The following is a 26,023-nucleotide window of genomic DNA, read 5'->3' on the forward strand; positions in this document are numbered from 1 at the left end:
CCAGTTCTCCTCTCACACATCGCAATCCACAGATGCTAACAGAGAAGACAGAGACTGCCAGGCGAGTCAGCGAGAGCCTGAGCGAGAAGGTGGAAGCTGAGTGCCTGGAAGAGTGCCTGAGGTTCTTGGAGAGGTAAGGAAGGATGCTGTTTTCCTCCTTGGTAACATCCTTAATGCTCAAAAGAAAGAAATCCTGATGAAGCAGCTGGTGAGGCTGTGCTCACCTGGGTCTTGCTGGCTGTTTCCCATCAAGTTGGTACTGGAGAGACAGCACTTCACTGCTGTTTGTGTGCTCAGTATTTGTTGTTGGACTAAAGCCGAGGGAACAAAGAGCATCTGGAATAGCTGGGACAGGATAAAGCCTTGGGGGCAGTTCTGGAGAGGCTCAGACCTTAAACACACCTGGGAAGGGAGGCAGCCACGTGTCCAATGTGCAGGCCTGGCCCTTCCTACCTTGGCTGTGCGTTGCTGGCACAGTGGGAGGGTGGGGAGCTCTGCTCTGTCCTGGTTCTCATAGGAGAAAGAATGTCTTCTCATCTGACCTCTCACCACTTCCTCTGACTCTCTTCATCTGCCCTTTGTTCTTGGTATGTCTCTCCCCGTGTATCCCCTGCAGCAGAAAACGCCAGGACTGCTGGCTGTAGGTAGTATTTCAGATGGAGATTTGATTTAAGGTCCTTGGCCCTCCACAGGATGAGAAGAAGGAAATTCCTGTAAAATGGAGTTGTCCAGTAGCCGTTTGTGAGGCTGAGACTGACAAAGCAGTTCAGAGACCTTGTGGGTTATTCATATACACCGAGACTTTGTTCTGCAGCTTTATCGGCAGAGCCTGAGCTGCTTCCCAGAAGGAAGTGTTGTAAATCAATCTCCTGCCTCTTGGTCCCTGGCAGAGGTACCCAGACAGCTCAAGGGCTCTCCCTGCTGTTCCTGCTTTTTTCTTCCTCACCAGCTGCGCAGGACAGAGACTGCCTTTGTCATGCTGTAGATCCCACCCGGGGGATTGAAACTGTGAGATAAAAAGACAAATAACCACAGAATATTTCTTCAGTTTGCTGTTGCTGTTAGATGTGTTATGGAGCATGCCAGATTAAAGGTACTTCTCCTGTTTTAATTTAGCTATGAAGATGAAGTAAGAAGCTTTCTCCAGCTTGATGGCTGCCCACAGATCTGCAGCAGCTTACGAATCCTGGAGAATTGCTGCCTTCTCAGGTTAGAAAACAGAGCCTCATGACATGGGGGGCAAAATGAGTTTTCTGCTGGTCTGATCTCCTTCTGACTCTGGTATGAGGCCAACCTTGCCTCTAGCTGGATATGGTCATCTGACCCTGTGCACACCAGCCTTTAAGCATGGAGGAAGCCAGCTGCTGTCAGCAAGTCCCCTTCAGAGCTGCCCTGGCTGCCCCAGCAAGAGGGAGGCTCATATGGGGGCTGTGCCTGAGGCCAGGGCCACAGGGCTGTACTGCCACTTTTTGCCTGCTCCCAGGCCCTGCAGGTGCAGGGGCTGCAGCCATCTCCCCCTTCCTGCACTGAGCAGGAGGCAGGCAGCAGTGCTGTGTCATGTGTGGGGACACTGTCCTGGCTAACCCCGCTGCAGGTTCTGATGTCATTCCTTTCCCTGGCCTGATTGTCCTCCAGCAGGAAAGCCTCATAAAGGCTGTGCTGAGATGTGTGTGCTACTGCACTTGGTAGGTGCAATCTTAAGTGCTTTGCTGAATGAAACCCCATGGAATATGCCAGGCTCTCCCTGGGGTTGCTAGGAAGGAGGGAAGCAATAAGACACAGAAGGGTGGAGGAGGATGTTTGCACCCAGGAGCTAATTTCAGAAGCACTTGCGGCAACAGAGAAAACAAGGTTGCTTTTCTTCTTCCTGTGTAAAATTATCCGGGAATCTCTGGAGTCAGCAAAATGCCAAAATCCAACATAAGCACGGTGATTACTTGACATCAGAGCCTTGTGTTGAGCCTAGGTAGCTGCTTTGTTTGTTGTATTTGCATGTTGCTGATGCTGGATCCTAGACTGAATACTTATGAGTCTCTTTTATGTAATCCTTTACAGCTTTACTGAGAATGAAGTTGTACACTGAACCTTTTCAGAATGTAAAATGTCTGGTTTCAAGCTGGTGATAATTTCAACCAGGATTTGCTGACTGTAAGACGGTTCTGATGGAAGATAATTGTTTGTCTTGTATTTGTAGGTTGTTGAAGGCACACAGGATGCTCACCCAGACTGTTTGTCAAGGCTGCTTCATGCTTACTGAATTTTGAAAACACTAGAAAGTTTTATTGATCTGATCTCACTAGTGGTGGCTACAAGTGGCCTTTGCACGCACTGAGCTTTCGTGTCCTTGTGGCAGTGTCTCAATGAGAGCACAAATGTGGGTCACTGAACCAGCTTTGGACCTGAGCATGTGTCCATTCAATTACCCAGGCAGCTGTGTTGGTTACTGTAGAAAGAGTTTTGATCTGAGAGAACAGCATGATTTGATCTGATCAATACTTTCCATATTTATTTTTTTTAACAGAACTGTCTGGCATAAGCTAACGTATATTTACAGTGTCAGCACTGACCAGAATTTTAAGGTAAATGGATTTCTACACAGGATAGAAGATGACATTTCAGAGCATTTTCTGGAGACCATCAGCTCTAAAGTCAAGGTATGGAAGACCCATTTTAATTCTGACTATTTGCAGACCATATGGCTGGCATGCACTTCCCTCTCTGATGTCCTGATTTGGAAGAGGGGAAGCTGTAGGATGGCCTTCAAGCCTAGTACTCTCCTCTGCCTTGTCAGCACCTGTATATGGACAGTTTAACCTTTTCCAATTTTGGGACCCCAATTTCACTGTTTGTAGTGTTTGCTGTTGTGCTGTCAGACCCCAAAAGCTGAATTTCACCCAGTACCTATTCATTCCCAGCAGCTGGGCATCTTCCCAGGGCATTTCTGCTAACTCACAGAGCCCAGAGCTGTACTGGGTAGTCAGGATGCAGAGAAGGCTGACCAGAAATGTCTCCCTCCTTTGAGATAAGGTCCCCTCCCTTCACACTTTCTAATATCAGTCTATTAGCCCAGACACCTTTCACTCTCATGTCTGGAAAATACAGAATTTCAGGCGCCTAAGAGTGTGTGATCCTGTGCATATCCCTGGGAAGCTCCTCTGAGCATCTTCAGCCTCTTTGCACAGGCTCCCTTGGGCATGCTGGCGGCAGCAAAAGGAAAACAACAAGAGAAACTCGGGCAGTTTTGGTCTCCAGAGCTCCTTGTCAGCCTGTCCCATGGGCCCACACATCTACATGGGAACTGGGGGTGGTTCTGATGGAGCATGAGCAACCCTGGCGGGGGAACAGGGGGCCTAGGGCTCAGGTTTTCAGTCTCCCAAGTTTGGGTTTAAGAACTCAGTACATCCTTCCTGAGTTGGGATTGTTTCTTTCTTTGTGTTTTGATTTTCTTTGAAATAAAGGCACAGGATGCTGCAGTTTGTGGAGAAGCCTGTTTCCAAGGGCAGGAAGAGCAGAGGCACAATAATCTGGGTCTGTTTTTTGTGTGGTGTCTCTACATGTGCACTCTTTGTCTGTTTCTTTTCCTCAGGGAGCACTGAAGGACCACTTCAAAAAGTGTGACAGTGGTTTTGACCACATCCTGGAATCCTTAAAGCAGAACTTTTTGACCTTTGGGAAGAAAAAACCAGATATATATGAGGTAAGAAATAAGTAAGAAAGTGAGAACAAGATGTTACTCAGGAAATCATCTTACAAGAAAGATGGAGAGGGATTTTTTCCAAGGACATGTAGTGATAGGGGACAAGGGGGAATGGATTCAAACTAAAAGAGAATAGGTTTAGATTAATTTTTAGGAGGAAGTTATTTGCTGTGGGAGTGGTGAGATGCTGAAAGAAGTTGCCCAGAGAAGCTCTGGGTGCCTCACCTCTGGAAGTGTTCAAGATCATGTTGAATGGGGTACTGAGCAACCTGTTCTGGTGGAAGGTGTCCTGACCCATGGCAGGGGAGTTTGAGTTAGATGATCTTTAAAGTCTCTTCCAACCCAAACCATTCTATTCTGTGAAATCAATAAAACTAGTAATTAAACCTTTGGATGGCACAGTATTAGGACATTATTCCAAACTGCAGTTTTCTCTGTTGTCAAATGGGCTTTTAAATATCTAGTGGTCTCAGTCCAGTACCTCTACCCATCAGGGTTGGATAGTGGCAGCTGGGACCTTTCTGTAATTTCAGCAGAGAAACCAACAAGTGAAGAAATATGAGAACTGAATGTACCTCCCAAATACAGAGGGGAATGCTGGGCTCCCTCCTCTCCTACCATTGCCCCCATACCATTACATTAGAAATCTTCTCAACTTCTAATGTGCCTCAGCCTTACTTGTAAGGATTATTGGTCCCTTTGATGTAGAGTGGACACAAAGGGGTGAAAAGTCCAGTTTCTTAAAGAGCGCAGTGTCTCATGTGGAGCATTGGCAAAAACCTCACAAAGTACCCAATGTTTTTCACCTTTACATTAGCCTAAACATCTTGTCTAGGATCTTACAACACCCTTGAGTCTACCTCTTCAGAAATGAGGTTGATACCTGGGGAACCCTCTCTTTTGTGCAGGTTGCGTTTGTTACTGCTGCATCTGCCACATGACCTCCTAAGCACGGGACTCCCAGGTCTGCAGCCTCTTTGACACTGATTATTTTAATTAACATTTTGCTATATGGAAAAATGTAATGGAAGAGAAAAAAGTAGGATCTATTCTGCTGTTGTTCAAAGCCTGTCACTGGACATTATGTCACATTAGTGCTGGGACAAGCAGCAGCTCAGTGGTGGAGCGCTGTGCCAGAGCTCTCTGTCTCTTGCTTTGTCTGTTTTGGACAGAGCTGGGGATTTCCTGTTCTTTTGGACTGCAGCCTAACCCTGCTCTGATTTCAACGGCTAACAAAGTGTGGTTCCTGTGCAGCAGCCCACCCCCCATCAGAGACACTCAGTGTCCCTGCTGGGAACTGCATGCTCTCTGCACTGGGGGTCCTGAGCAGGTAGTGGGAGCTAAGAGGGAGTTGTCCTGGTGGCTTCTCTGTGCCCAGCCACAACTACGTGCCCAAGGGCCCTGTGTCAAGCCTGGAGGCTCGAGGGAGGCTGTATCTGGCTTTGTCTGTAGCTTTTCCCAGGGGATGCATTTGTTAGCCAAGCCAAGTGTCACTGCAGCTCTGGAGTGTGAGTGACCTCTGGCTCAGCTAACTGGTCCCATTGCTTTTGATTTGATGTCTCCACGCTTATCATCAAGGTTTATGTCATACACAGGCAGCTTGGAAATAGTCCAAGTGTTAGATCAAGCATTTTTAATACTTTAGCAGAGAAATAGGACAGCCACCCTCATGGGTAGAATATCTGCTGTCTGCCGTGGTATAGGTGTGGTCTGAACCTTGCTCAGTGCAGGGGAGTTAATCTGGGTATCTTTGCTCTGGAACAGGCCCTCATCAAGGCTGCCAATGCCATCATTATTACAGAATACATGCAGGCCCTCCTGACCACTCCCAGGAAACCATCTGCCACGCAGAGGAGGAGGATTGTCAACAAGATAGAAGAAGATCATAGGATGATGCAAACCATTTTTAAAGAATGCTTAGTAAGTCTTTGATATGGTTACAGTTTTGCTCTCTGTCATCAAGAACAATACCAGCAGAGGAAAAGACTCTGAAAGCTACAAGAAAAGCTTAAGAGTTTTTACCACAGGGGTATCAAGCTTCACTGAAATGACAGTCAGATGTGCTGACATCCCTTCTGATCTGTCTGATGCTGTTAGCTCATGGTTCTGAAATGTGTGACTGGAGGAGGCAAGTTTTGCACTGCTGCCACCGACACAAGAATGAGGCATGCTCCTCTGAGCTGGTGAAGACAGCTCCAAAGCTGCCAGCTCCCCCCATCAGACCTCTGGTACGTGGCATGGGGTGGCAGTGCTTCCCCTTGAGCCTCTGTGATGAACCAAACAGGCTGCTCCACATCTCCACCTGCTCTGTGGATTGCCCTGTAAGGCTGCTCCTCTTTGGACGTGGGGTGTGCATTGCTACCCCTCAGTCCAGCATCCTCCCTCCCCACAGGCCCTTCCCAGCCCCTCCAAGCTGGGATGATGGCAGCCTGAGCCATTTCCCTGTGCTGTGGCATTTCCTCATGGCAAAAACATGCTGATGCTGTTGTGGTTGCTGACGGTTGTGGGGAGGAACGAGTCTTCCTGCGGGGTAAACACCTCACACCATTAGAGGTGAAGCGCATTGCGGAAGATTGGGTGTAGAAGCAGAGCCACACCTTTGAAGAAAACTCGTGCAGAAGTGCTGGTTCTGATTTACAGAAACAACTTCAGAAGCCTTAAAAATCCTCACCTTGCAATCTGGTGTAATTGGCAGTGCTGCGCACAGCATCTGAGGATGCCACCAGGCTGTCACATGAGTCCCTGGATTACCCAAGAGCAAGGACTGCACTGGCAATAGCATCCCCTCCTTCAGCTGGTCCAGTTGGAGAATCACTGCTGTGCAATGTTCCTGGCATGGCTCATTAGCAGATGCAGGCTGAGAGTGCCCAGTCATGGTGCCTCGTAAGGGGCCGGGCTGAGCAGCACAGCAGTGGTTGCAAAGTCATTCTGGTAACAGGACTCAGATATGACATAAATATGATATAAACCCCCTTGGCTACACTGATTTTAATCATTTCACAAATGCTGAGTCATTCTCACAACTTGACTATTTAAGTGCTAGGGACTGAAAATATATTTTCTCACAGATTGAGTCCCTTGCAAGCCATATGTCAGTAATTCTTACCTTGTCCAACTATAAAATTAAATAAGAATGATCGTCTGTAGGTTTTTCTAAAATCTTCTCAGACCCATTATAATTAATACATTAGTTTCATGGCAGAAAGCTGGAGATTGCCAGCTGCTTTTAGCTGAAGATCTACCTCTCTTGGAGTGATCAGTCATGGATGAATTAATGCTCTCAGCAATTGAGACATGGCGAGTAGCAGGAACGTTCTCTAATCTTAACCCTGAAGTTTACCAGTAATGCTGTGCTCAGCATCAGCTTTGGCTGTAACGAGCGTGGAAGAGTGCAAAGGAGATACAGGAAATCTAATTATCTATTAAAACCCTACATTAAGCTTGGGTGGAAAGGGGCTGCAACTGGTTAGAATGGTTTCCCCAGCGTCCCTGATGTGTGCACTTTCTTACTTGATGTGAGAGCACCGAAAGCCTTGGAGGTGAAATGCAGAAGTGATTCGCAGGGGACAGCCTGCTCCTTAGTCATGAGGCTCACGGTTATGCATGTGAAATATGAACTCTGCTGCAGACTGAATTTATCATGCAGTTGCTGCACAGGCTGCACCTGCTCCCTGCCCTGCTCTGCCCTCTCTTTGGGCTCTTCCTTCCCCTCCATTCTCAAAACACATTAGGAAATACCTTGCTTCTCTCCTAAGAGCAGCATGTGTCAAAGGCACTTAAACACTGCTGACAAAACACTTCTTTTTTTTTTTCCTTTTAGACTGCAGGCTGTTTACCTCTGACCTTGTCTGCCTATGTAGTGCTTAACTAAATCTGACACCTTCAAATTAATTAGTATTTTGTAATAGTGAGCTTGCCAAGTATGAAGCTGTACAGTACCAGTGCCTCAGGAGCTGAGTACAGCTTGTGCATAGAGCAGAATTAGACATGTTGTGTGCCTGCAGTGCAGGGGGAGAGGGGGAAGGCTGTCTTCAAATATTATTATTATTTTTAATTTATGTTCAATGCAGAGGTGTTGCATGGAGAATGTGACAGGCTGTTTCTAATGCCCCCTGGAGATCAGGGGAACCTGGGCTTCTCCTGCCCCAGTTTGGCAGCCAGTTCTCCAGGTTTGCGTTCTCACAGAGTCTCTGTTGACGTGGTGGCATCAATAATTCAGGGAAGCAATTTAACTGCATTACTGCACTGATGAAAAATGTGAGCAAGACCTGAAGCTCTCTCTTGGTGGTTCATCTGCACTCTGCTTCTCCAGCTCTGCTTAAAATGCTGTGTGCTTTTTGATGAGACTTTTTTCTCTTGTGTGCTCCTGATTAGAGGGAGTTGATCATATGCAACATCTACCAACCATGTAATGTTTTTTTCACTGTCCAGCCCTGTTTCCTACTTTTTTTCTATTAGGGTGTCTGTGTCCCCACATCCTCTCCCTAAGGTTGCTTTTTTGTTCCTGGGCTTGCTTTGGGGCACCAGAAATGCCAGCATGTTTGGCCAGCAAAGCTTGTCTTCACACAAGTCAAGCACAGAAGCAAACCACTTCCCAGAGGGTGAAATGGCCCTGAAAGGACAGGCAATTTAGGGAAAAACGAGGTACATTTGCCAACTTTGCCAAAGGAAGTGCAGGAGGGGATCCTGCACTGCTGAAGATGGTTGTCCAGCCACCCTGGAAGCAGTCTCTGACTACTCCCCAGGATCTTTTCTGCTATCCCAGGGGGAAATCAGACTTCTATACATGCACAGACACTCCTGCAAAGCTCTTAACCCACACAGAGAGATGCCCAGTCTGACACGAGTCCAGCTCTTAATGTGCTGTGCTGTTTTCCCTGTCCTGAACACAACATTTCTTCTCTCCCCAGGGTCCTGCAGCTGGTTCTCTGAAGGATCCCATAAAAGCAGTTTTAGAACTTATTCGAACTTCTGATCCTGAAGGGATGAAAATAGCACTTCTGCCCATTCTAAAAGAATTTCCTGACCTCAGGTAATATCTTTGATTGGTTTGATTTCTGTATTTTCTTACATGATTTCTTGACAGCAGAAGACCTACATCCTGTGATGCTTTTGCAGTGTGTTGGGCCAGGCACAATGACACTTCGAATGTACTTGCTGGTGTCTGGTTTATATCTTTGCCAGACATTAATTGAAATTAATATGTCCTTCCATAAAGGTGGAGAATGGATGAAATTGCTGTCAACAAAGCAGAAATGCTGTGGAAAAGTACTACCTTAGTGCAGAATTTACAGGCGGGTATGTGTCAAATGCAGGCTTCAAGAACATCCTTAACTTGGGCATTTCGTAACTTTCAAACACTTGGCTTTTGGCTTTAACACTTCACCAAACCTTGTAAAACTGTTTTCACAAATTTCTAGGTGTATTCAGGAAGAATATACACTTATATTTCTTACAGGAAAATTAACAGAATTGAAACACAGCTTTTACTAGGAAGGAGAGATCTTAGCTAACTGCATTTTTTCCAAAGCTTGTGGTTTACTGCAACTACCTTTTGTTCTGATGTGCTGTGCATGTGTTTTTCCAACTTAACATCATTGCAGCATAGAGTTCTCTGTCACAGGATTCTGTGAATGCCAAAAGCGTGAATACCTTCAAATGTGGGGCAGACAATTTGTGGTAGATAATTACTTCAGTGCCTATTCAACATGACAGTCGTGATAAAAACCTGCAGCAAGGGAATTACCTGGACTTCTGTCGGAAGGACTGCCATAGGCAAAGAAAAATAATAAAAAAAAAGACAAAGAGATTATGCTATGCTTCATCTGGTTTCTTCTTTTTTACTTTTGAAAGTGCTGTTGAGCTAAAAATCTGTTTACCTGATACAGCATAGCAATGATATATGTATATATATAGTATAGGAAGCAGGCATAGAAAGTTCTCAGAAGACCCAGACCTCACAGGAGGTTATCCTGGTGTGAATGGATGCACTGTTCTTGATTGCAACAGATTTCTCTGTTTCAATTTTTTTGGCTCAGATACATTTGCCTTATATCCAATATGCTCAGTGGAACAATGCTCTGTAGAACACAAATCCTGCAACCTTCCAGATGAACAAGAATTAGCTCCATTTGAGGGGAGAAAAGATATCAAAAATGCTTCCAAATGGCCAAATGTAGAGTTATCTGAAACCTATTATGAGAGATGCAGGTGTTTTTCTAGGAATAACCAGAGCTGAACATTTTCAATACTTTACAGGGATGCTGTATGCCCTGGGCTTGGGAGCTATGAGCTCAGCCCTATCCCACACAGCTCTTGGGATATGACCTCCTCCTTAGCTAGACAGAGGGTGTCAAAAAGCAGCTTACAATCTTTGGTCTGGTCCAGCAAAACTGAGGGATAGGAAACAAGCTGGTTTTTTTTCCTTGACTCATTCACTTACCTGTCGTCTTGTCCTTTTGGAAAGGAGGGAACATCTGAGTGCAGTGCTGGACATCAAAGGTTCTCTCAGCCGAGAAGACAGAGCTGCTCTCTTGAGGGCATTTCACGATAATTGCGGGGAATTGGAAACAGAAGCAAACTTGCTTTTTGCAGATATAGAAGTGAAACCTAGAAAATATGGACTGTGTGGCTGCCTCTGCTGTTAGCAAAGGTGGGTGTGTGCGCGAGTGTGCTTGTGTGCAATGTGTACCTGCACAGGTAGGCATGCTTCTTACAGGAAGGTGGAGCTGTAGCTTCACCTCCCCAAGGTCCTCATTGCTCTATACTTCCCTCTTTCTGCCTGCAGACCTCCACATCCTGGACGATCGTGTTGTAGGCAGTACAGGGTGCTGAATGCTTAGATAAGTGATTCAGGTTACGGCAGGGACAAAGGAGAAGACAGGGCTCTTCTTCCCCATCTTTCACTCCTGTCTGTGTGTCCCTGCAGCAAGGTCTCCCTGATGCATCCCCTCCCTTCCAGCTCTTACCCTCTGCACGGGCACAGCATCCTAGCTGTTGCCTCCTAGCAGGACAAGCCAAGGAAGATCCTCTTAGTGATCCTTCTGCTTCTCTGGTGCCAGGGAGAGGGATATGTGAGCCCCATCACTGCCCCCTCCCTGACAGCTGTATTAATTAAACTAGGCTTGACCTCATTTAGGTAACTGTGCTGTGCTATGAGCACCAGGCAACTGTGCGCACTGTGTGCAGGCAGCAGCAGGAGCTGATGGTAGAATGGAGGAGGGTTAAAATCAGAGGGATGACTGTCACTGTAAGGAGCTAAATCAAATGGTGACTATTGCCAAGGCCCATTTGGAGCACTTGCAATCTCCTTTCAGTCTCCCAAGGGACTCCATTGTAGTCACAAATGAGCATTTTTATTTTTTGAGGGGGCTAAGTTGCAGCAGATTTAGCAGTTAAGCAGTTTCTCATGGTTTTAAAATACTGCTTAGTGGAGAACATGCATCTGTTTTCTTCACTTTAAATAACTGACAGCTTCTTGTTAGTCCAAAGTTATCCAGCTCAGTGGTGGAGAACTTTGTTTTATGTTGGCCGGGTCAGAGCCCTCAGCTATCAGAAATAGTCCCACTCAATTAATAACTACAGATTGTCAGCAGTTACCCTCTGTTACATAAGCTGACTAGACTGAGGTTGAGAAGCACAGTCCCTTTCCTCCTCCACTCCGAGGTGTCACAATTTATTTATAGTTACCCATGTTAGCAGATCAGGGATGAGGTATGCAGGACTCTGCCCTCCAGGCACAGGCAGACAGCAGGCTGCCCTGGTAGCAGGGAGAGAAAGCAATTAGAGAAGCAATTAATAAGTACAAAGCTTCCCCTCCTAATGAAAACTGATTCTGATATAATGAACTGGCTGTCAGCCACCCAGGTTTATACCCTGCTTTAAAGAAATTACCCATAGTGTCACCTCTGCTTCAGTAAAGATATCGAGGAACATGTTTTTAAAACATTGTAAGTCGCTTAATCTCCTATTTGCTGAAATCCCCTGGGTAAACAGGCTCCCGAATCCCAGCAGACCCAGCTGAGTCTGCAGTGTGCTGGGCACACATACCTAGTACCATTTGGTGGCCTCTCCTGAGTTCAGGGATATCAGTAAAGGTGAAATCAGTTATGGGATGGGCCACCTTCCTCCTTCCATCCCAGCCCTGTGATTTTGCTGCCATGCTCCGGGGTGTGACCTGTAGGCACTCTAGGAATCAGCTGCTTCCTCCTAGCCAGGAACACATTTCTCCCTCCTGTATATGGAAGTGGCAGGACTTTGGGAAAGCACTGATTTTGGTTGTTTTATGTTAACGTGAAATATCAGCAGGGGTGCTGCCCATGGCTGTGGGCCCATGGATTGCTTGGCTCAGGAGGTGGAGGGTTTCAGCAGGTAAGTGTCAATACAGCTTCATGCAAGAGTGTGCACAGGAGGGGTGTTTCTGCTGTTTGACTTGCACATGTTCTGATGAGCGCTATTTAATTACCCAGCTTTTTTCTTGCCTTCCCTCAGGCATGCTGGAAGAAATATGAGGTCTTGCTCCCCTGTGCCAGCATCTGCAACCACAGCTCCTTGGAAGCTTCACACGCAGTTGGATGCGTGGAGAAGCCTGTCAGCCATGGAAGACAAAAGTCCTGCACTTTTGCAGGAAAACAATGTGGCTCAAATTCTAATCTTATATGTAAAGTCCAGGAGGAAAATGAATGGGATATGGTAGAAAGACATTTCCTAGAGCTTGTCATTCAGCTGAGTCCTGGTGGTTATTCCCAGGATGTGGCAAGTGTGGAGGAAGAAGGTTTGTTTCCACTCACCTAGCGCCTCTCTGTTTCCTTCCCTTGTTCCATGAAATCTCTAATGAAATCAGGGACTGTTGCACCACATGGTGTCCCAGCATTGCAACTTCCTGCGGGATCCAAGACCTCTCTTAGGGAATATTGCCTGGCTGACTGTGCTGGCAATGTCTGCAGCTCTGGGTACCTCAGTTTACCCCCCAAAGCCTGACCTGCACCAGGAGGGTGCAGACAGAGCTGCCTCTTCCCTCTCATGAAGACTCTGACCTGCTCTGGGGGCAGCCTGCCATGGTGAGGTGTGGGATTGGGGAGCTCTTCCTGTATGAGTTTTACAGCTGGCTCAGGATTAATTCTTATACCTCAGTTACTGGAAATTTCCTCTTGGAGAGGGAGGGGAAAACCTCAGGGGAAGCAGGCAGTAAAAGGAGCTGTTTGTCCCAGCCTCTGGGAAAGGTCTCTCCTAGTTTTCAGATGTAAATAGGAAAAACGCTGACTTTTCTTCCTGGTTATCTATGGACTGGTCACAGTCCCCAACCTGGATGTGGTTCAAGGTCCTCTTTTGCTATTGCGTGAATATAGGCCATTACTACTCCTCTCTGACACCACAACTAAGCAAAAACATCTACCTCAGATGTGCCAGTGCTTTTTCAAGGAGCCATTCCCCCTTAAGTCTGCTTCCCTAAAAAGAAGAGGGAAAATTTGTGCATAACCTGTCAATGTGGGAAGCAGTAGACGTCATGCCCTGCTACCCTGAGAAACGCAGACCCAGCTGAGCACTGCCACGTTCTGCAGTGCTGTGCCATCTCCCCAGGGACACAGGTGCCCCATCCCAGAGCCCTGCATGAAGATGGGGTCCTGTGAGCTGGAAAGGAGCCAGGGCAAGCTTTTAATTGTCATTAGCTTTGCTCCTGGTGCAGCTAGGAACAAAACAATCCCAGCTGAAAGTGAGGTGAGTGTCAGAGAAGGAACAAACAGGTTGCCTCATCTCCAGGGAGTCCTCTGTGTGCTTTCAAGGCACCAGGAGACCTTGGCACTGTTACACTTCTTCCCTCATGTCACTGAAGGGCAGTGAGGGTGTGCCATGGCCTGCAGGCCCTTCCTGACTACATGGCTGCTCACAAGGCCAGTGCTGGTGTCCCAAACATTTCATATTGTCCATTGTGACTTCAGTGAGGCCTTCCCTGGGATGTGGGAAGGTTAGGAAATCTGGGGGACCTGCAGCCTGGCTGGGTGGGCATGGGTTGGGCTGTGGGGCTGGATGAACACCTGCCTTCTGAAGGTTGTCAGCCCTGCCAGGCACTGGGCCACTCAACCTCCCCTCCTGCTGAATTGCACATTTTTTCAAGGGTGGGAAAGGATGTCAGACCTGGATGACAGACCCTATTGTGACAGCAGGGTCTGGGTCATCCTCTGCAAATGGGGATTTCAAGCAACAAGCCTTCCAGAGAAAATAAATAAAACCCTCTCTGACATTTCCATCACTGTTGGGCTAAAAATAATCCTTCAGCATGTGGACAGCTCTGGCCATGCACACGTCGATGTCTATGTGTGTCTGTGCCGTTTGACATCTGCAGCCAGACAAGGGTGTGTTCTGCTTGGAATCAGCAGCTGGGAGCCCTGAGGGACATCAGGCCTGCCATTCCTGTGTGCAGATCAGAGGTTTTGTAGCAGCAAGTTTTTGCACCATGTGCGAAGCATCCACTCATGGAGAGACCACATAAAGACTTGAGTTTGTCCATGAGGTTTAATGAAGTTTTTCAGAGCCAGAGCACCCAGGGGTGTTGGCTGGGGATGATGGGGAGAGGCAGCCTGGTGAGGAGGAAGATGATGTGGGAGGGATGTCCTTGGGTACCCAAAAGTCACCTGCAGAGAGCAGATGGTGTGTGGGGAGGCTCCTGGTGGCTCCCCAAGAGGGGAGGCAGCAGCAAGGGAATGCTGGGTCACTCCCTAGGACTGACTGAGATTATCAGGGAGGCAGGAGAGGCTGCAAGGAAGGAGGATGAGGGATTTTCCTTGTTTGATGGAATGGATCAGGGATTTTAATCCACTCTGTTGTGTGACCTGAACTTCCCAAGTGATCCAGCCTCCTGCTTTTCAGCATTCACCCTAACCTGGGGTTAAAGCGCTTGTGTGGGATTTGTGCCACTCTCTGCAGAGGGCTGGGAAGCAGGGTCATGCTCAGGTTCCTCCTGCAGGATTACCTTGTGGCCTTGGGATGTGGGCAGGGATAGACCTGCCATTGCCACCAGCCTGTCAGTGCCACCACGGAGCTGTGCTATGCATCTCCCATCTGGCCTTTCTTCCAGTGACTCCTCCTCTGCGAGCAGGCCAGGATCCCTCAGAGGTTCCCTGCACAAAGTCCCTCTCCCACTCCCTTTGCACCCAAGGTTTCACTGGGATCCCCTTGGCACAAGGGCTGTACCACCACCGTGCTCACGCATCACCCAGACACGCCAGGCTTGTGAGGTGGGCAGGAAGGAGTGACAAGCTGCTCTGGCTCTTTTGGAAGCTGTGTTCCATCACCTCTGCAGCTCTGCTCTGGGCAGAAGGGTTGTGTGATGAGCAATGATTTGTCACCTGAGTCCCCCACACTGCTCAGGGCCAGGGTTTGCCTGGCTGCTTTGAAGTGCTGCTACAGGGCCTCACCAGACAGCCCTCTCATTTGAGCTGTCATTTCTGAGGGTCACCTTGTCACCTTCAGGGCTTGATGCTGAGGGCAGTGGAAAGCAGATGCTCCTCCATTATGCTGCAAGGTCTGAGGAAAGACCTGATATTGCTGAGGTGCTGCCTGTGCTTCCCTGGTTTATTTAGTGTCTTTGTCAAGGATGTGACAGGGAATGGAGGGCTCGATAGGGAAAACCACAGGTAATACTCTGGGACATGCTGAGCTCTGTTGGATATCAAATGTGCACGAGGAGAATCAATCCCTAAAACTGTGAGACTGTGAGAAGGCAAACCTTCTGATTGCAAAATTATATAGTGAATGGTGTTTTATTCCCGTCCCCCCCCCAAGAGGAGCCTGTCAATGATGGGAAACTCATACGTTAATCCCAATATTAAGCAGAATAACTTGCACCCCACCTTTAAGGCTTTCCTCTCCAACACCCAGCTGGGAGTAATGCCTGATCCATGGAAAGGGGGGTGTATGCGACAGGCAGCATTGCAAAAGCCACCACAGGCTGATACCCCCAGGATATCAGAGAAGGTTGGATTTTAAGGCTGAAATGCCTGCCTTCACCGCAGCACCCCACGGTTCATGGAGAAAAGATGAGGAGGAGGCACTGGCGTGTGCTGCCTCTGGCTCTTTAACAAGGGCGGGCTGGGCTGGATTCCCCTTTCCCCCAGTGGCTCTGGGAACACCCGGGCTGGGAAGGTACACTCCGGGTGCCATCTAGTGGCACTGGGACAAGGAAAGGGCCATGGCTCTTTTATGCTTACTATTTGCGTTATTATTATGGGGCATTACAAGGAAATATGCCTATGTGATGTATCGATTGTGTGGGCTGTGAGTGGCCTCTTACCAGAGTGTGAGACTTGCAGGACAACAAAACGCTGGGAACTCAATTCTGCTGTAAAGTAGGATGCACAGAGCACTTTGATATGTCTGCCTGCCAAATAACCAGCAGGTTTATGGGAAGATTGTGAAAGACAGTGATGGGCAGGATGCGTCCTGTGCTGTACAGGAAGAGCTGAAGCTTGTGAGTGTGGAGAGGAGAGGTTAAGAGGCAGTGCTGCAGAGCCAGGACCCAAGGACCTGATTTTTTCCCATTCCACAGCAGCTAGGCTTCCTGCTGCAGTAAAGGTCCTTAGGATAAGGTTTATTTGGCTTAATCGGATCTAAGGCCATATGGGCAACTGGAGATGGGTTTCTGCTCTCACCCCTGGGTGCCTCCCCACCTCCTCATCATATGGCTCCACTGACAGCAAATTATCAGCCAAAAGAAATAACCCTGCACCGGTTTACCTCTCCTATTTGCTTTTCAGGAGCCCTGGTTCCATCCCCCTGAGCTTCACCTGCCACCTTCACATGCACTGACTCTCCTGTGTCCTATTGCTATCCTGGTTTTCAGCCTGGTCCCAGCTGCCATCCTTGATCTGCCCCCCTCGAGCTGCCCCCTTGCACGCTCCAGGGGCTGTGGTTGCCTGTCCTGTCCAACTTGGCTCCCACAGCTCCCACACCATTGCACATTGCCCCAATGTGCTGTTCTAAAAGGGGTGCCTGTCTGCCAGCAGTTTAAAAACATGGACTGAGTTTAAAGCAGCTGCTAGGAAAACCCCCGTGTTTCAGGGCTGGGACAAAGTACTTGCAAGAGCAGACTGTCTGGAGCTGCTTGTTATATCATATACCCCTGCAGGGTTTTGGAAAACTTGTAAAGACAATCCTGGTTCACAGGCGAGTATTAGATTTTTTTTCTTCACTGGATTCTACCCTCTGAACTTCTCCACACTGATCTTTTGTGCCTAACAAAATGAGCTTGTGCTACAAGGAATGATGTAATTTTATTCCTTTTCAGGCTGCCCAGTGCTGAAAAAGATTCAAAATTTAATTCCCAGGTGCCTGCAGCTCCTGCTGACAGTGCCACATGGTCCATGGCCCATTTTGCCCGCATCTGCTAGGGTCTCACCCAGCATGATCCAAACTTCGGAGGGAGAGGAGGGTCTGGGGAGGGGAAGGATAAGCCCAAAATGGGGTGTTGCGGCTCGGTAAGAAGCTGGAGTAGATGTCAGTCGTGAGTTTTTCACTGAGAGCTCTGTGGGAGAGCGGGGAGAGCCCTTCAGAGCACGGGCTGAGGGATGACCCCTCAGCCGCGCAGGTCCCCGGGCAGAGGGGGCAGCCCCCAGCCCTGCCCCGCCTGTGTCGCCTCGTCCCCTCGGCAGCGAGGGTGTCTGACTGCCCCGGCCCGAGCCAAGCTGTGGGCGCCCGGGATGCCTTCTCCTGGCTGCGGGGAGTCCGTGTGGAGCCGGGATCCGCCACTAGATGGGAGTAAAACCTGCGGGAACAGCCGGGCCCACGCGTGAGGCCGCCGAGCGGGGGATGCCCCTCAGGATCGGCACGGGAGGGTTTCTCCTTCCTTGGGGCCAGCGCCAATGTCGACTGTCGCCCATCGGCAACTGGTAGCTGATGTTCCTGAGCCCTGTCCGACCGACCTTCACCTTAGAAACTCAGGACAGCGGAGCTTGGCTCCCTTGCGGAGACAAATCTGCCTTCTCCTCGGACCATCGTGAGTCCTGTCCTAACACCCAGCTGGGCCCTGGGGCGGCTCCCTGGTCCCTCAGCCTGGGGGGGGCTTCGTTCTCCTGTTGTGTTTGCACTTAGCTCTCCCATAAAATCCCCACCAATTTACTTGTCTTTCCTCCCTGGGGCGTCAGCCCTGGCAAAAGTGCTGCGCCCATCCTTGCTTTTCCCTCGTCCCTGCCGTGAGGAAAGCCCTGCAGCCAAGGTTCCCTGCCCCAATGGGGTTTGCTCGCCCCGGGGCTGCTGCAGCTGTCCTGGCTGCCCCTGGCTCAGCCCTGTGCCCAGAGCACAGCAGGTGTCCTGGGGAGTCCTGTGGCAAGAGTTTATGCTGCAGGGGGTGAATGCCGTGAGGAACAGGGTGCACTGTGTCATAGCTCAAACCTCTGGTGGTTTCTTTATAAAGGTTGTCGTGGGCTAGTGGAGATGAGCCTCCTGCTCTTTCATGTCCTGCGTGGTCATTGATAACCGCCCTGCCAGCAGCACTTTCTTGGCTCCTTCTTAAACCAAACAAAGGCTGATGGAGCTCAAGCCACAAGATCATGATCAAAAATAGTCATGCCTGAAATGTTTTCCCCAAGAGTGTCTGATAGCCACATGGGCAGGAATTATTGTGGGCACAGTGGGAAATGTCTCTGCATACCTAACACTTGTTGCAGGGAGTGAGAAGTGGCAGTGACTGCAGGAGCCAAGTGCCCCACGTCCTGTGGGGCAGATTGAGGTTCAAGAAGCAGAGCTCTGGCATTATCTTCCCTACAGCTTACCTAAAAACCAGGACCCTGGAGGTATGTGGAGTTGCCAGCAAACCTTTGGCATTCCAAGCGTATGAGGAAGAGTTGAGTGAGTCGTTTCCTGAGACTGATCAGGGAAAGACTGCAATCACATGACCAGTGACTGGTATCAAAGCCACTGTGGAGCTGAATTTCCCTGAAGACTGCTTTGCCTTGCCTTCCCACTACTGCATGTTTTTCTAGAAGAAATTTTTACTTCCTTGCGGGCCAACATCTTGTCTAGGCCTTCTTTCTTTTCTAAACTAAGCTGTGTTAGTTCCTTCAGTACTTTCTCAGACATGACATTTCTGGTCTGTCAATTATTCTCCTTTTTGCCTTTTGGTCTCTGGAATGCCAAGAGTGGACACTGCACAGTAGCCAAGCTCTGGCAAAAACAGCTGGAGCAGGGGAGTTTCTTTCTGTGCTGTTGTACTGTCACTCCTTTTTGTGTTTCCTAGCTGGAAGCTTCCTTTTTCACAGCAATGTGCTGACATAGCCCATTCATGACCTGTCATTACTCTGGAGTGTTTGAATTTTTGCAGAGTTATTACTGAATGGGCAATTTCCTCCCTGTGTTTGTACAGTTGTTTACTTCTGTTGCATTGCCATATGCTGTTCTTGTTGTGTTTGAACTCCATCCTATTGGTTCTTTTATTTTCGCGGATAATTCTGAGATCAGATTCTGTCCCCTAATTCTGGTCACCATGCTTGCAGTTCCTGGATCTCTTGTAAACATTCTCTGCATTTCAGCATTCAAATCATTAATGAGTCTGGCTCAGATGAGGCTCCTGTGGACTTGCACTCAATACCCCCAGCAGTTTTGCTCTTATCATGGATCTCCAGTTTTGTATCTGCTTCCCAGAAGCTTTGCAAGAGCAGACCTCCAGCCCAAGGTCTGTATGCCCAGAGGTGTGGCGCTTCCCAGACCTGTGCCAAGCCACAGTCAGCCTTCACTTACTTACATGAGTGGTACTCGTGACAGTGTTAAAAACCTTGTTGAAGTCAACAGTCCCAACCATCCCACCTGACCATGAACAAGCACTTCTTTACTGTGAGGGTGACTAAGCACTGATTTTCAAAAGGAGCTTAGACACAATCCTGACTAATGTAGTCCAGGAGACCCGGCTTGAGTAGGCAGATTGGACTGGATGGGATGACCTTCATAGTTCCTTCCAACAGTACCCATTCCATGATTCTGCAATCCACAACTACTCTCCTTTCAGGGAAGTAAAATTCCTGCCCTGGAAGGAAAGCAAGTAGATTTCGGCAGAACAAATTTGATTTCAAACAGTTTTGGTGTATTGTCTTGGTATCATTCTCATGCTGAAAACTCTTTAATTCTACTGATATTTTTCTAGGAAGTGCCTTTTAAGGTTGGCACTGCTTGCTCTTGCCCAGGGACCCACCTCCCTCTTGGCCATGGAGGTAGATGGCTGAAGGAGGGCTTTTCCAAATATTCTGTGCTGGGACAAGTTGGTTGGATGAAATTCACCTCTGGAAGCCTCTGGTTTGTTTAGGCTGCAATGGGTGCACAATTTGTTAGCATTATCTTATTTCTTTTACTTTTTGGCAGCATCACTGGCATAAGCAGCCCCCTCTGTATGTGTGACCTCCCCTGTGCTAGTGCAGCTCTTGGGGGCTGGGCAAGTGGTGAGGGGGAAGACAGAGGTTGCTTAAGCCAAGGCTGCTGCTGGAGCAGATGCACCTCTGAGCACTTAAAATTGTGTTCCCATGGTGTTCTTAGTGCCTCAGTATCAGCATCTGTGCTTCAGCTTTCCAGCTGCTACCCAGATGCCTGTGCCACGGTTTTACATTCATCCCCTGGAATTCGAATAGCTTGTTTTCCTTATGTAATTTCTCCTAAAACTTCAAGGGATCCAGGAATTTATGATTCAGCTGAATTTCCAACATGCTGCACATCCTCCTACTGCACTGGGAGGTTTCTTCGTGCCTTTAATATTATGTCCTGAGGAGCTGCCTGCTCCTCTAAATTCCTCTTTCCTCTTAAACCAACCTGCCCAAGGGTCTTCCCTGTTTTATCTGTGTCTGTAATCTGCCCTCATTTACTTCATTTTTCCAGTTCCTTCTGTCCTGAGAATTGGCACTTCTCAGGTCTTCCCGTGCCTGGTCTTGTTTTCCTCCGCGCAGAGCTGGATCCTTTCTCCCACGCATGTAGAGGGGTATCAGAAAAGCAGTACTGAGCCCTGTGTACTCAGTGCAGGGGTGAGGAGCACTTTCCCAGGGCATCCCTGGAAGCTCAGGCTCACAAGGGGCATCCTTAGAGTTGAAGCAGGGCAGTCCCCAGGTACAGCTAAATTGAGCATCTCTGGAAGGAGGTGGGGGGACAACAGCAGAGCAGGGGATCCTGGAAGGAAAGTGTGGTCTCTCCAAAACATCACACTGGGGGATATAAGAGGTCTGTGGAGGAGGATAGCACAGAGGCTGAGGGCAGCCTTGCCTCACCCACATGGGTGCCTCCAATGCTGGCAGGTTCTGCCCAGCACAGGGCTGTTTTGGGAATGGGAACTACCCTGAATGGGTGAACTCCAGATAAACCACTTCTGCAGCTGAGCTTCAGGCTGCAAATCTGCAGGATCCCTGAGGACACTAAGGCACATGGCCCTGGGCATAGCTGTCACACATTAATGCTGTGCCTCAGTTTCCATTCTAAAGCTGCAGTGCTGCTGCTGCATGTCCTGCTGTGTTTTGTCAGGCGTGTCCTCGCTGTGGGAAGCTGCTGGGGATTTGTCTGTCCTGTCTCGCTACAAGGCCTGGCAGGCAAACCTGAGCTGGTGTCTGGCTCATTTGTGTCCTGGTCTTTGGCAGAGCCTGAGCTGAGGTTGGGGTGTGTGTTTAGAGCTGTCCCTCTCCAATACCAGCAGAATGCTGGGGCTTTATTGAAGGGCTGTAAGGATACAGGAAAAGAAGCGATTCTGGTAAATCACGTGTCTCAAGGATTTTGAAATTGTCCAGGCTGCCAGACATGACACAAGCTCAGATTTCAGCGCGCTTACAGCACCGTGCCAAAGAAAGGCTGTAGCTACCAACAAAGGCAGAGCATGGCCTGAGTAATTTGGTTGGAAAATCCAGATCCCAGTCCCTCTATTTGTGGACAAATGACACTGGAGGAACAACACTCTGGGTTCATTTAGATGCCATTTGATTTCTATTTTCATAAAAGCAGAGATGTTTATGTTAGCCTCGAATGTTTTGCACAATGCTGGGCTGCTATGGTTTCAGCACTGATGAAATTTCCCTTTCACTTCAGATAGAATGCAGATGGGTGCCTCTTTCCTGTTCGTAAGTGAGGGCTGGGGACAATTCCTGTGCTGGCCAGGTTCTCCAGGCTCTACCAGGCTCTGCCAGGCTCTGCCAGCACAGGCAGGGCAGCACTGCTGTGCCACCGAGGTGCTGAAATTTCCATACCCAGAGCAAAGTCTGTTCCACAGCCTGGGCTGACACCTCCAGCATCTCCCCCAGGGCTGTGCTTGGAGCTGATGTCAGGGGGCTTGGACACAAGGCCAGCAGCCTGTCCTCTAACAGCCACTGGTTTTGGAAAGGCACTGCTGTTGGCCAGCAGGATCTCCACTGGTCTCCACTCTATGCCTGCATGCAGGAGGGACATGTCCCAGTAATGGGTGTGTGGTCGGTAGAGAGTTCAGCGGATGGGTCTAGACCATGAACAGAGATTGCAGGAGCTGGGCTTGCTTAACCTGGAATAAAAGAAGATAAAGGACAATTTGAAAGCAACTCACATGAAAGGTGGTTATGATGCTGACAGATTTTCTCAGTATCAGCAGGTGATACACCAAGGGAAAATGGGCACAGGTTGTAGTTTGGAAAGTTCAGGTTCAACATCAAGGAAAAACAACTTCTCTAGGAGAGGATTCAGCCCAGAGAGGTGGCAGACTTGCTGCCTGAAGGTTGTTCAAGACTTCTCTAGGCAAAACCACAGGATGACCTGAGCTAGTATTGGTCCTGCTTTGAACAGGAAGGGGGAGTGAAGCCTCCAGAGCCCCCTTCCAGCAGTGGTGTCATCTTGTGAGCCCTGTGGCCAGGCCAAACTGACTTACAGCTTATGTGAGTGCCTACGTGTAACGGAGCATAACTTCTCACCTGCCTGAAAATAAAAAGGAGGTGAGAGCCCTGTGGGCTTTGGCAAGTTTCTTCCCAAGCATGGTGCAACAGGGAGGTGATGGAGCAGAGGGCCGGGGTGAAGGACACAGCTGTAATTTTGCAACGTTGACCCATTGTACTGAGAGAAAGGGCAAACAAAGAGAGGGAGAAGATAATAGAGTAGAGGGGTTTGCATCTCCTCAAAGACAGGAGTCTTTTTCTTCACCCCACACCATGTGGAACAGAAAAAGTCCCTACCAGGGACCAGATAAGAGCAGAATAGAAGGACAGGAATTTCCTTGTGTCACTGAATGGTCCTTCCCAGTCTGAAGCATGCTGGCATCAAGGACCTACATTTTTGTATTTCTTCCTGGGAAGCAAGGCCTCCCAAGAGTCTGTGGCAGGGTTGGAATTTCCCACAAGGCCCTGCTTTCCCAAGTCATTGAACCAAGAAGTGGTGCTTGCTTGGGATGTTTGTTCTTGTTGACATGACTGAAGAATAAACACATCCCAGCTGCACACAAGGATGTGAGGCAGAGTTCCAGGCTCCTATTAAGTCCAGAGCAAAAAGTTTTGGGACTTTTTTATGAGGTAAAGTTGACTGGAATAAATAAATGCAATTTATGGAATTTATAAAGGGTCCCTTGTAAAGACATTTTCTATATTTAACATAGCATCGTCTTTGTTTTGTTTTTCTACTGGGTGACTAGAAGAAAGAGAACAGAAGATGATCTTTGTGAAGAAATATGAGAAGACTGATTTACCAATGTGACTTCTTACACAGCTTTTGGAATTGAAAGTGAGGTTTGGCAATGTCTCAGGGTGACCTTTCACAGCGTCACTCACTGTGTCTCTTGAATCTCTGGGCACTACACCAAAATTATCAAAATAAACACCAATTCTAGATATTATGGAGCCAAATGACCCAATCTGCAAACCTCAAACATCTGGGGCATCTGGGAGCGGGTGCAGAATGGCAGCATGGCTGAAGCCAAACATCTCTCCAGCCCAGCATCCTCTCCATGCCAGTGTCAAGAATACATGCCCAGAGATAGCTGGAGTGGTGGGAGAGGCACAATCCACCCCCTTATACTTTCCCATACCCTAACATTTTTCAGCTTCCTGAGCTAGAGTAGTGTCTGTATTTGAGAGCCCTCAATGTTGTTTTGTTCCTCCTGTCCCTTCCCCATCCCTGACTGTTTCCTGCTTTCAGTTGAGCGTTTAGTAACCACAGCATCCTGCAGCAGAAGCTGCTGCAGCCTAATTACACCTTGTGCAAAAAAAGCTTCTGTTTTCTGTTTTTGGGTTATGCACCTACTGTCTTCATCAGATTCCTCTTGTGTGGGAAGAGACAATTTTCCTCTTTCCATCCTATTTAGTCTTCCACTATTCTGCAGACTTTCATCCTCAGCTGGCCCATTTCCAGCCTGAAGAGTCCTGTCCTGCTCATCTAGAAGCTCTGCCATGTCTCTGCTCTGTACCTTCTCCTCTGCTATCACCTCTCCAAGGTGGAGAGACCCAAAAGGCACATTTTTTGAGCTGGGGCTTTCATGAGTTTTTGTTATAACATGATGTTCACTTTTCCTTCCTGTCTTAGTAACTCTTCACATTTAATTTGAAGTTTCTTCTATCTTCCTTGCATTAGGTAACATTTCTGCAGAGCTAGAAAAGTTACCCAACACCCAGGGTCTCATTTGGCTCCCCTGTTTTGTATGTAAAGCAAGAATTTGCTTCCCTTTACATAATCTCCTTTGCCACTTGAACACCTGTTTGCTAAGCATCATAAGGTCACCTTTACTGCCATGAGCCATTTCCTGTCAGCTGCAACAGCTGTCACCTGCCTGTCTACCTTGCCCAGGCTTCTGCTGACATCCCAGCATAATCCTGCATATAAGAACAGCCCTCCAATACGAAAATTGTGCCTTATTTCCCATCTTTGCTGTGTTACTTGTCCTTCTGAGAACCTCTCGCTCACCTACTGCTTCCCAGTTTCTCTCCAAGCCTATGACAAGAACTTTCCAAATGCCTTTTGGAAACCTCAGTAGGCTACAGCCTCTCCCCTGTGCTCCCTTGCTTCCTCCACAGAACTTCTGGGGGTTGCTGACTTGCCAAGCTGGGTTAGTCCTTCCCCGTGAATCACCATGGGACAGGCCAGAAAGGAGCCTGCCGGGTGCTGGTGGCACCTGACACAGAGGCCCGAACACTGTGGGTGTCTTCTAGGTTATTTGAAGGCATCCAAGGGCTGCCCTTGCTGCAGGGTCTGTGCCTGCCTCCCTGCAGACCCTGATCCAGAGGGAGTTTGCTGGTCCCTGCTCTAGTGAAGGACACTTTCTGGGCATGGAGCCACACTGCAAATGGGGGTACCGATGCTCTGTGCTCCTCCAAGGCTCACCCAACAGGTTTCTGCCCTTCCCACTTGAATCTGTTGCAAAAGGAGGTGTATCTGCCAGGTTTCCTAAATATTTAATATCTGTCTGTCCAAGCATATCACAGACCAGCTCTTTCTCCTTCTACACACTACACTTGAGCTTTGTATCTCAGGGCAGATAATTCCCCTGTCATCCCCAGTGTTTTGAAATTTGTTTAATGAGAATTAAAGAGCAGCAGATGGGGATTTCTGGTGGGGCTGCTGTCTTACACCAGGGATGTCCCAGATGTGGTCTGGAGGACAGCCCATGGGGAGAACCCACAGCAGCCATGACAATGTCATTCTTCCTTCTGATGATCCTGGAGGTTGTTCACTCAGTTTCAAGCAGATAGGCTTGGAAGCTAAAGCTGTGAGTACAGAGAGGGTCCCCAGCTTTAGATCCTGTAGATGCCTTTTTTCAAATTCCAAAGTCAATATGTGAGGGGAACATTGTGGCAGAGGGTAAGTGTGTCTGTGGAAATGACACAGGGATGATAGCTGAGGAAAACAGATGATACCTAATGGTAAAACCAGTAATTTTTGTTGTGGTGGGGAAATGACCCATTTGTGAGTAGGAGGGAGTGCATTTGTTTGGGGCTGCTGTTCATGTGACTGTCACCCTCTCTTGGTGTGTCCCATGTGGGCTGGCCCCTGCTGTTGGCTTACAGCAGTGCAAAGCCCATGGGCTCCAGAGAGGAATTCCAGAGTGAGATGCAGACAACTTTGAATATAGGAAAGGGATTTAAATTGCCAGATTTCCAGGAGGCCCCAGAAACAAAATTATTCCAAAGCTGCAGAGTTTCTTTATGTGGGTCCTGAGGCCCTGAGCAGGAGGAGAGTTGGCTAGCTGCCCTGGGGCATGGGGTGGAATTTGGGTTATTTCTTCTAGCCTGGCTTGGCTGGGTTGTTCTCCTTGGCCAAGGACACAATGACCTTTCTAAGTCCCTTTCTTTCTGTAAGGTAGTTAAAAACTTGCTTATTCCAGTTTGCAAAAGCTAATTTACAATTGAAGTAAAACCTCTTGGGTTGCAA

General features: G+C 48.4%; 1 protein-coding gene across 5 annotated transcripts in view; it reads left to right on the forward strand.

Annotated features, from left to right (window-relative positions):
* The window catches only part of LOC120754463 (exocyst complex component 3-like), a 41,302-nt gene extending 26,845 nt beyond the window's left edge, over positions 1 to 14,457 (forward strand). The window contains exons 6-13 of one of the 5 annotated variants that reach the window (XM_040068040.2): positions 33 to 133; positions 1,117 to 1,209; positions 2,522 to 2,654; positions 3,587 to 3,697; positions 5,462 to 5,617; positions 8,608 to 8,729; positions 10,164 to 10,349; positions 12,188 to 12,315. In XM_040068040.2, the coding sequence (XP_039923974.1) occupies positions 33 to 133; positions 1,117 to 1,209; positions 2,522 to 2,654; positions 3,587 to 3,697; positions 5,462 to 5,617; positions 8,608 to 8,729; positions 10,164 to 10,344 (897 nt within the window). In that variant the 3' untranslated portion in view covers positions 10,345 to 10,349; positions 12,188 to 12,315. Of the gene's footprint in view, positions 1 to 32; positions 134 to 1,116; positions 1,210 to 2,521; positions 2,655 to 3,586; positions 3,698 to 4,605; positions 4,662 to 5,461; positions 5,618 to 8,607; positions 8,730 to 10,163; positions 10,350 to 12,187 lie in introns of those variants that run through there. The other 4 variants (XM_040068043.1, XM_040068039.2, XM_040068041.2 and 1 more) reach the window with 4 other exon arrangements.
* Positions 14,458 to 26,023: the final 11,566 nt, after the last annotated feature.

Source organism: Hirundo rustica, chromosome 6 (assembly GCF_015227805.2).
Source record: "Hirundo rustica isolate bHirRus1 chromosome 6, bHirRus1.pri.v3, whole genome shotgun sequence".
NCBI lineage: Eukaryota > Metazoa > Chordata > Aves > Passeriformes > Hirundinidae > Hirundo > Hirundo rustica.